The sequence below is a fragment of the Zootoca vivipara genome, chromosome 4, assembly GCF_963506605.1.
Source record: "Zootoca vivipara chromosome 4, rZooViv1.1, whole genome shotgun sequence".
NCBI classification, from domain to species: domain Eukaryota; kingdom Metazoa; phylum Chordata; class Lepidosauria; order Squamata; family Lacertidae; genus Zootoca; species Zootoca vivipara.
The window spans coordinates 68245768-68257103 of record NC_083279.1 but is presented as its reverse complement, the minus strand read 5'-3'; the positions used below and the strand labels follow the sequence as shown (position 1 = coordinate 68257103).

Genomic DNA, 11336 nt, shown 5'->3' with positions numbered 1-11336 from the left:
ATAACACCCCTCCCCTCTAAGTTCCAGTCCTGCCCGGGAAGTTGCATTCGTAGTCCCCAAGGTCTGCTGGCCGCCTCCGTGTGCGTTGTGGCCTGGGGTGTTCCTTGGTCAGGGGTTCTGGTTCTGGCTCGTGTTCCGAGGCTGCTGGCTGTGCCGGGGCTGTCTGGTCTGGCGCCACTGAACCACTAGGTTGTGACTCTGGTTCCGGTGTCCTTCCAGCCTCGGGGCGCCCCTCTGTGCCTACTGCTTCTGCTTCCCCTGCCCACCCCTCTCGCTCTACAGGCCTCACTGCCCTGCTGTCCCCTTGGGACCCCTCTGTCCCGCTCTCCTCCCGGGTTCCTCCTGGGAATCGTCGCCGTAGCTGGTTGCAGTGGCGGCGCCAACATTGGCCCCCTTCCGTTAGTACCTCGTACGACACGGGACCGGTCACCTTGGTGACTGTGGCGGGTACCCATGCTGGGCCTGCCCCAAAATTCTTTGCATACACTGGGTCCTGGGCCACAAATGTCCGGGGGTTCCTGCCTTTCCCCTCCACTACCTCATCCTGAGCTCTGTCGGGGTGAAGTCGGTCCAGTCTAGTTGCAAGGCGCCGGCCCATGAGTAGTTCAGCTGGGCTCCGGCCCATCGTTGTGCTTGGGGTGCTGTGCTGTGCTAGAAGAAATGCGGCAAGGCGGTATTCCCAGTCCCCTTGTGTTATGCGGCGGAGGCTGTCCTTGGTGGTCCGCACCATGCGCTCCGCTTGGCCATTGGTGGCAGGGTGGAATGGTGCTGAGCGGATGTGGCGGATGGCGTTCTGCGCTGTGAAGGTCTGGAACTCCTCTGACGTGAATGCGGTTCCATTGTCCGAGACGAGGGTGTCAGGGAGCCCGTGGGTTGCAAACAGCTTACGTAGTACCCGGATGGCTGCCGCCGTAGAAGTGGACGGTACCAGTGCGACCTCCAGCCATTTGGTGTAGGAATCCACCACTATGAAGAATGTTTTTCCCTGGAAGGGGCCAGCGAAGTCCACGTGCAAGCGTGACCATGGATGTCGGGCGGACTCCCAGGGCTGGACTGGGGCCCTTGGGGGATCCGGGCGGGATTCTTGGCAGGTCTGGCAGTGTTGGACCCAGGCCTCTATCTCTCTGTCAATCCCCGGCCACCACACATAACTCCTGGCAAGGGCCTTCATCCTCACTACCCCTGGGTGTGTCTCGTGTAGGGCTGTGAGGACCCTTTTGCGGAGGGGCTGGGGAACAACGACCCTGCTTCCCCATAACAGGCACCCCTTGTGGGCCGACAGTTCATGTTTGCGGTTTGTGTAGCCAGCGAATTCTGGCCCGGGGCTGCTGCTGGGCCATCCTCGCCACACCCAGTCCAGGACCCGGGAGATGACCCTATCTTTTGTGGAATGGTGCGCAACTTCTTGTGCCTGAATGGGTCGGTCGGGAAGCAGCTCCAGGGTCATAACCTCTTGCGCAGGCGCTGGGTCGGGGCCTGTTTCTGGTAGTGGTAGCCTGCTGAGTGCGTCTGCGTGGCCCATCGCCTTCCCAGGGCGGTGGATTAGTGCATACTGGTAGCCGGCAAGGAAAATTGACCACCTGAGGACACGTGGAGACAACACTTGGGGGGTCTGCTTCTCGGGGGCAAACAGGCCAAGCAACGGCTTGTGGTCAGTCACTATGGTAAAGGGCCGCCCGTACAAGAAATCATGGAATTTTTTTACGCCCTTCACGATTGCCAGACCCTCCTTGTCAATCTGTGAGTAGTTTCGTTCGGCTGCAGCAAGCGTCTGGGAGAAGTATGCCACCGGCACCTCTCTTCCATCCGGGAGTTGGTGTCCCAGGACAGCGCCGATGCCATAGGGAGAGGCGTCGCATGCCAGCACCACTGGCAGCCTCTCGTCGAAGTGTGCCAAGACCGAGTTCGAGACGAGCAAGTCCTTGACTGCCTGGAATGCGGCCCTTTGTCGCTGGCCCCACACCCAAGGGGCCCTTTTATCTAGGAGTCTGTGTAGGGGCTCCGCTACCGCTGCCTTATGGGGAAGGAAGGCATGGTAAAAGTTCAATAGTCCCAAGAATGACTGAAGTTCGGGCTTGCTCTTGGGCGCTGGGGCCTCACAAATGGCCCGTACCTTGTCACCGGTTGGATGGACCCCTTCTGCATCCACCTTAAATCCCAGAAAGTCCACCTGCGGCACTCCCAGTAAACACTTTTCCCGCTTCACCTTGAGGCCCGCCGTCTGGAAACGGTGCAGGACGGAGCGGAGGCGGTCCTCAAATTCCTCTGGTGTGGGCCCGGCGATCAGTACATCATCGAAGAAGGGGGTGACGCCAGGAATCCCTTTAAGGAGAGAGTCCATTAGATTCTGGAATATGCCTGGTGCCACGCTAACGCCAAATTGCAGCCGCTTTACTCTGAATGCCCCTCTGTGCGTCACAATCGTCTGAGCCTCTGCTGTGGCTTCGTCCACAGGCAACTGTTGATACGCTTGGGCCAAGTCCAGTTTGCCAAAGATTTTTGACCCAGCCAGGGTGGCGAGGACATGGCTGACCACTGGCACTGGGTATGCATGGGCCGTGAGAGCCTTGTTTATGGTGCATTTGTAGTCTGCACAGATGCGGACCGAACCGTTAGGCTTGACGGGTGTGACAATTGGAGTTTCCCAGGGGGCGTTGGGCACCGGCTCCAGCACTCCTTGCTCCACGAGCCGGTCCAATTCCTCGTCTATGCGGGGTTTCAGGGCGAACGGGACCCGGCGGGCCTTGTGCCTGATGGGTCGTACAGCGGGGTCTAGCTGTAGGGCAATGGGGGGTCCTGTATATCGTCCCAATGCCCCATCGAAAACCCCTGGAAACTCTTTGCATATGGCGTCCACGTCCACTTGTAAGCTAGTGCGGTTCACCCCGGTAACGGCTAGCCCCAGAGGTCCAAACCATGCCAGTCCCAGTAAGCTAACGTAGGGCCCCTTAACTACCAGCAAGTCCAATTGTTGCTTTCGCCCTCGATATTGCACCCTGAAGGTCCCCACCCCCATTGTAGGGACCTTACGTTTCTGGAAGTCCCGGAGGGTGAATGGGGCCGGCCTTAGTTTGGGACCCCCATTAGGGCACAGTTCCCTTAATGTTCGGGCCGAGATTATGGATAGAGTTGAACCCGTGTCCAGCTCCATGCGGCATGGGGCTCCCTCTATCTGTACCTCTATATAAATTTTCTCTGTGCTGGGATGGGGCAACTGGAATACCTGGTAGTCCGTGATCTCCGTCGAGTTGCCTTGGTGCATGGTGCCGTGTGACCTGGGGCTCCTGGGTCGGTCATCTGATGCTTGTCGACGGGTGAGTCGAGCCCGACACACCCGGGCGATGTGTCCCAATTTTCTGCACTGCCTGCACTCTGCGTTGCGGAAACGACAGGTCCTCCTCTCGTGGTTCTCCCCGCAGCTTGCACAGTTCCCTCCTTCTCGTCGAGGCTGCTGTGGTGTGTGTGCTGCTTGAGTGCGCCGCTGTACTCGGTGTACTTCCTCCCTGTCAGATTCGGATTCGTCGGTGAGGTCTTCGTGGTAGACCCTCGGTTGGGATGGCGGGGCCGGTCGTGCCTCTTGCGTTGACCTCTCGGCGGCTTCGGTTGCCAGGGCTTCCTCCAGAGCAATCTGGAACGTGAGGTCTTTTTTGGCGTAGAGGCGTCGTTGCAACATCTCGTCCCTCAGGCCACCGACGAGGCGGTCACGAAGCATGTTCTCCAACTCTGAGAAGTTGCATAACCGGGCGGCTTGGCGGAGGGAGGTCACAAACCCAGTTATGGTTTCCCCTGGGGCTTGCCGCTTTGCGTAGAAGGCATTTCGGCAAGCTACCACCGAGGGCTGTGGTGAGAAGTGCTCCTTCAGCCGTTCCATTATTGTTTTGTAAGAGACGGTAGCGACATCTCTAGGTGCAAGGAGAGCCCGGGCGATTTCAAACGTCTCCTCTCCACAGACGCTGAAGAATGTCGCCCTCTTCATGGCATCGTTGGTGACTTCTTTCGCTTGCAGGAGGAAGTTGAAACGGGCGGCGTACCCTTCCCAGTCTCCTGATGCTGGTTTGAATGGCGAGAAGCTGCTGTCGGTTGCCATTCTGGGTTCCTTGGGTCCTGGAGCTGAAGCCTGGATGCACGGTGCGATGCAGCGGTGCAGCAGGTGGCGGTGCGGCGGTGCTGTGCGTGGTGGCGGTCAGCTCAGCAGGATCCCATCCTCGTCGCCAGTGAAATATACTCGGAGTCGAGAGTGAATTTCATGCTCTTTATTCAGCTCATAGTCATCAAGGAGGAGAAGAGAAGACGAATGGCTCTTTTCCCAAAACCATCTGCTTATATACATTATTTACACAATGGGCCTTGCGTGATTGGCTACTTCAGGGCTACACCTGTGGGCCAATTATATTGTGGATTGACTTCTGCCTGCAGCCTGATTGGCTGCTCCTACAGGCCAATCAGGTAGCAGATTCACTTCTGCCAGCCGCCTGATTGGCTGCTCCAGCAGGCCAATCAGGTTGCGGATTCACTTCCACCTGGAGTTGGATTGGGTAGCTCCCGCTGATTCTGAATCCTATTGTTCTAGGATTCAGCTCAGTACATAACAGAGAGCATCCTGCCAAAGCCCACTCACACCCTGTGGGGGGGAAAAGGAGCTTGGAATCAGCGCTGCTATCCCTCGCTGAATCAGGAGTATGTGTGATGGCCTCACATTTGTTACCATTTTGGACCACTTGTGCAATGCACAGTTGCACCATCCTGATTTGACACAATATTGGGCCATTATCAGAATGCAACTTGGCCCTTGGCCCCAATCCCTAATGCACGTTGGTCGTGCATAATGGAACATGGAACATGAAGCTATCTGTGTTTCCTGAAAGGAAAAGAACCTAGGAACAGTCAGAAGAAACCGTTGATTCTATTTTTCCCCTTTAGAGGAATTTGTTGTTTTTGTTGTTATGCTTTCTGTAACAATTGCTTCTACTGCTCTGCCTAGAAGGGAGTTTTCTTATTTTTGAGAAATCACATGGTTGTCATACGGCTGCAAATTCCATGTGCCTTGTTAGGAAGCTTTTTGAGGCCACCTGCACTGCCACAGGGCAACATTGTAGCAGAAATTTCAAACCTTCCTATCCCTTCAGGCTACTCAACAAGAGACTCAATAAGCAAAGAAATGAATATGAGTCAGCACACTGGTAGTGCTACATAAATATGGAACAGCAGTAATAGCAATAGGATCAGTAACATAAATGCCACCATTTATTAACCTCCAGATTTTGTGCGGCACTTAGAACACGAGTCTTATAAAACCAAATTATCTGCTGGAAACCTGAGCTTTGTTTTATATGGCATGCTTAAGAGTGGGGTGTTTAGAGTCCATTCATGTTTAATTAGAGAAGTGATTCCTTCCAGTTCAATGACAAATTTGGGGCATACATTTGGCACTTAAGGAAGCAATGAATCATTCAATTTGCTTATGTTGTGTTGTGTTTATGATGTTGACTCTTGTGGTGCTACTTGGCTGAGCTGGTGCTAAGCTAGAATAAGCATGTTCAACAGGCAGATGGCAAAGGCCTGTGCCGATGGAGTGATGCTGGCATCACTTTGCAGCCAACAAGATGGCAGTGAAAGCTAGCAAAGCCAGGCAGAGGGATACGTCCACTCAATCCACATATGCACACACCCCAGTCCAATACAAAAGGGCTTTGAATTGTTCTGTACAACTTGAAATTGGCCTCAGGGGCCACTCACTGACCATCACCCTTAAAGGTCCAGCAGGTAGTTACATGAGATAGAGCAGGCACCCCCAAACTGCGGCCCTCCAGATGTTTTGGCCTACAACTCCCAAGATCCCTAGCTAACAGGACCAGTGGCCAGGGAAGATGGGAATTGTAGTCCAAAACATCTGGAGGGCCCCAGAGTTTGGGGATGCCTGAGATAGAGCAACATTGTGGAATACACTCGTTCCCCAGTGAGTTAAGAGTGGAGAAAGATATTCACTTTGGATCAATTTAATGCAAATCCTATCTAATTTGTGCTTTCTGGAAAAATAAGAACATGCAAACTGAAACAGCTGCCCAAAATCCATACTTCCCTGAAATCTGTGATGTAATTCAACAACAATAACAGCCACAACAAAATGCATACAAAAATGTATATATTAAGAGACGTGCACTACTTTGATGACGTTTTCATCTCAAACTGGTGTGGAAATGTGGTGAACTGAACTTAAGAGAGGAAAAATTAGAATTGAAAGGAAACAATGTAGTTCATCTCTACAATGAGATCAAGCAAGCTGTATCTCTCTCATTTTAGCATGTTTTTAAAAGCCTGATTGTTTGCAGGATTTTTTTTTCTTGCAATGCTATGCCATTTAAGTTAAACCCATCTGGTGCTGTTGTCTGATTCTGGGTTTTTAAACAGGCTCCCCCCCCCCTTATGGTTTTCACTTTGTTTTCTCCTTTTGTAAGCTCCTTTAGGTAAAATATTTAGTGGGAAAGCAGGATAAAAACTGAGTGGCTGAATGAATGAATGAATGAATGAATGAATGAATGAATATAAAAGGTGTCCGAGAAAATGCAATATGTTTTATAGGGGGGAAAGGAAAGTGTTGAGATTAAAATATCAACACAGGCCTTGTGAGCAGGAGTAGCTTTATGGGGCAGACTGGGAACTAGAAAGAGGAAAAAGCAAGGAGTCAATGGATAAGGGGGTTGAAGGAAAGGTGAAGAAGAAGTAGTGCAGTGAGAAATATAAACTTGAGAGAAGGGTTGGTGAAGGAGAAAGAAGGCTGAGGAAAAGGTCAGAGGAGACAGGAAGATGGGTACAATGAGAGGGAGGTCTTTAAAGACATTTCACAGCATTTAGGGTCAGAAAGGGGTAGCCAACATGATGCCCTCTAGATATCATTGAGTTACAACTCCCATCAGCCCCATCTATCATGTTCAGTAATCAGGGATGATGGGAGATGGAGTGCAACTGTATTTTGAGGGCACCACATTGGCTACCCCGATGTATGTGTTGGGGCTGTGCAAAATGGGATGTGCCACAAATGCCAGCCAAGACAAAAGTGGAGAGAACAGCGGAGACCTGAGAGCGGGATGTGGGGAGGGAGAAACAATGAAGGAGAAAGCAGGGTTGGGCAAAACCTCTTAGGATTAGTGATATGAATAACTGTGCATTATTGGCAGGAAGAAAACGTACCGTTTAAGGGAGGTTTGGAGTACTAAATAGAATGGACAGTGAAGCACCTTGTCAGAGCAACTGTACCTTTCAGAAGCAAATCACCCAGACTCCTAAGAGAAGGATGTATGTATAATAGAAAGCTGCTCACACTGTATCTCCCATTGTGAAGAATGTTCTTTATTAAAAGTTACTCTGACTTTATTCATTGCTTCCATCAGTCTATTGAGACTCTTCTATTCCATCAGAATCTGGCAAGAAGAAGAAACCTTGCAAAAGGCAGCATATACTTCCCATTATGGGACTTTGAGATTGTATGTTGTTATCAGTAAAATAATGCTGCTGCTTAAGTGCTGAAAAAAATGAAATTTCCCCGCAACAGATGTTGTAGCTAGAGAAAAGACGCTCAGATTCCCACCAGCTACCAATTGTGCATGTACTGAACATTTGGTCTCAGCCCAGTGCTAGACCTCACCGTACAGGCCTTCTGAATCTGTACAGTGCTCTTTTACACCTCTCAGCCTCTATCAACTGCTTCCATTCCCTCAGGGTCTGCAGTGCTCGTTCTTCCTCAACTCCTTCTCTTTGCCTTTTGTGGTAAATCAGTTGCTGCAGCTGTCTCTTGGTTGGTTTGAAGAGAAAGAGAAGAGTGCCTTTTGCTCCAAACTCAAGGCATTCCTGTGAATCCATAGGAAAGGGATGGAAAATAAAACTGCCATTCACACGAGGCCTTTCTACATATCTATGGTGCAATCACACTTCGGGCACTATGTACAACTCTGATTGCCACACATTAAAAAGAGCTAGAATACCTTTCCCACTCTTATGTGGGGGTGAATTTGCTACACTCAGGTCAACCCAGGGGATGACTCAAATGATTTGTCCCTGGGGTGGAGTGTTGGGTGGTATGAATGGACAACTGGCCAATACAGACAAGGAAAGAGCGGAGATATATTATATCCATCAAGCTTTGAGGGGTGAAAAAGACAGGACCACATTTTGCTATCACAAGTGGTTGTGAAGTCCATCAATGTGGACAACTTAAAAATGGCTTTACACAAAGTCATAGAGGATAAGGCTGCCAGTGCCTACTAGCCAGTCTGAAAGGTAATATGCCTCTGCATATCAGATGCTAGAGATCATAAGCAAGAGAGTGTTATTGCCTTCCTCTCCTGGTAGTGGGCTTCGACAGGCATCTGATTGGCCACTGTGAGAACAGAATACTGGACTGCATAGGCTTTTGGTCTGATCCAGCAGGGCTTTAAAGTTATTATGAGCCACCAGTAGAGAATATGTTTGCAGAAAATGGAGAATAAGAACAGCAAAGCTCATGGATCATGTTTTATGTTTCCAGTAACCATAGAGCAGTTTGCCAAGGCTACTGGTGTCTTGCAAAATGAGGATCTAACCCAAGTTTAGTATTACAGTAAAATAAAATAAGGTAGGAGACTAACCTGTTTCAATATCACATTTACTGCCTTTTATTTCAGGCTTGACCTTCTATGGCTATGTTATCAACTCTCATTAACCAAAGTTAATAATGAAAGCCCTGACACTTTGGGTAATGGCATAATTACAGTTAGGAATAAATGGGGCATATTCAATACAAGCAAAACCTTGCAGTGCTTAAGCACTTTTAACAATAACTGTTGGCCATCCATTCATTAAGACTATTGAAGTATCTGAATCAGAAGAATTCTTGAAAAAAAAGTGTTCTGCACATAAAACATGGAATAAAATAAGGTGGATCTTGAGTTGTAGTTGAAGCTCTACCACTCTCCAGATATGAAAAATGATAAAGATCAGGATTATTTTTTCATCTAATAATTTCAGAATGATAACATTTGCTTATGTATAGATCAACCTGAGGTTGGAAAAAAATCACAGAATCTCCCTGAGGCACAGAGTTTATTCAGATGGGATATTTTTATGTAACTTAGAGTACAGGAAAATATTTATTCTTCACCTGCTAAATTTAATAGGATCCCCACCATCTTAGAATGCAGTAGCAAACTAAGATGCTTTTGTAACTTTTGCTTGCTTTGGGATGTCTTTATGTTTTCTTGCAGCGTTAATGAAGCAACCAGAGTATTCAGGGTGGAGGGGTAAAAAAAGACAGGACCACATTTTTTTAAAGAAGTCTAACAATATCCAGTGTAATCAGAAACAGTGTCTTAAGTTATAGGGAAAAACATGCTTCCTCTGCAACTTGCTACAGGCTTCAACAAGCCTGTGCCTTCAAAAAAGTACATGGTTTTGTTTTGTTTTTTGGTTGTTGTTTTTTTGCCATCCCATTTTTCTACAGCCTAATACACGTAAGAATGCTTTTCCAGGCCTTCATCCCCATGTGCTTCTAGAATCTGGGATGTGTTTTTATGGGGAATTCTCTCTAAATGACATGAAACCTTGGTACCTTAAAAGGTCGTTCCTTCCCAGTACTGCAGTTGGTGAGTTTGGAAACATTCCACAAAAAATCAGCTGAAGTCATATTGATTCAAATTGGTGCCTTCATCCAAACATTGATGAAGACTGCCACCCTCACTCCAGGAAGCCTTGCACCAAGTTTGGCAATGATACCTTTAGAGGAGGCCAAACCTATGTCAAAAAATTGGTTAAGTCACACCAAAGTGATGTTTCAGTCAGACAACTTCATTCAAAATGGTGCTTGACATCCCAGTGGTGACAAAGTCCACTGTCATACCTCAGGAATCCTCATGCTGAGTTTGGTGACTATATCCCAAGAGGCATCCCAAATGGGAAAGCAGACAAACCACTTGCCAAAACATATAGTAGACAATTGTCCTCCTGTCCTGGTTTTAGCAGATGAATCTTTGGTGGTGTCCAGAACACTGTCTACTGAGTTGTAAGGCTCAGGGATGTGGACAAGGTGCTTGGTTTGATGGTCCAGATGACCACCTATGCTCTTGACCCTTGACACCTCATGGCTGATAAAAAACTAGAGTCAGGGACCTATTGCAAGAGGGATAGTTCCTGCCTGCTTAAAGGAGGTCATGATAAGACCATTCCTTAAGAAATCCTCCCTGGATTCAGAACATCTACTGTAAGTAATTATTAACAGGTCATCCTCTTCTTAGGCAAGGTAAGATGGCATGGTTGTGGGCCAGATTCAGACTCTCTTGAATGAATGATTTTCTATATCCATTTCAATCAGGGTTTAGGCCTGGTTTGGGCACAGAAACTGCCTTGCTCACCCTATTAGGAGAGAGACAGGGGGAATGTGTCCCGGTTAATTCTCATTGATCTCTAAGTGATTTTTAATGCCATCAGCCATGGTACTTTTCCAGAACAGCTGTCCAAATCTGCAGTGGTTCTAGCCCTACTTGGATGGTCATTTTCAGAGGGTGATGCTTGGGAAATATTGTTTGGTCCCATAGAGCCTTCAGTGTGGAGTTCTGCAGGGTTTAATTTTATCCCCATGGCTGTTCAGCATCTGCATGAAACCACTGAGTGGGGTCATCTGGAGTTTTGGAGTATATGGTCAGCAACCTGCTGATGATGCAGCTCTAAGGAACCCAGGTGGCACTGTGGTCTTAAGCACTGAGCCTCTTGGGCTTGCTAACTGGAAGGTTGGCAGTTCAAATCTGTGTGATGGAGTGAACTCCCATTGCTCTGTCCCAGCTTCTGCCCAACCTAGCAGTTTGAACGTGAACCAGTGCAAGTAGATAAATAGGTACCACTGTGGCATTAAGGGAAACGGTGTTTCCATGCACTCTGGTTTCCGTTATGGTGTTCTGTTGCACCAGAAGCAGTTTAGTCATGCTGGTCACATGACCCAGAAAGCTGTCTGTGGACAGATGCCAGTTCCCTTGGCCTAAAGCAAGATGAGCACCCGCACCCCATAGTCACCTTTGGCTGGACTTAACTGTCTAGGAGTCATTTACCTTTTTTACCTTACCTTTACAATGACACAACTCTCCACTTCTCCATTACATCTGCAGGTGTGGCCATGGATGTGCTAGACTGATATCTTACCTCAGCAATGGACTGGATGAAAGCCAATAAAATGGAGTTCAATCCAGGCAATAATGGATTAAATATGACCTGCAAGACCATCTATTCCCTAGAATTTATTGATGGGATATGGTCTGTTCTAGACAGGGTTTTACTCTCTCATAAGGAGCAGGTATGTAGCTTCAGGATACTCCTGG

General features: G+C 48.7%; 1 protein-coding gene across 1 annotated transcript; it reads right to left on the bottom strand.

Moving 5' to 3' along the window:
- Positions 1-394: 394 nt before the first annotated feature.
- LOC132592004 (uncharacterized protein K02A2.6-like) lies at positions 395-4077 on the bottom strand (the record flags this gene model as incomplete). The annotated part of the gene is made up of 1 exon (XM_060273706.1): positions 395-4077. A coding segment is annotated over exon 1 (3582 nt), but the record flags the coding sequence as incomplete, so codon positions are not given.
- Between the last annotated feature and the right edge of the window lie 7259 nt (positions 4078-11336).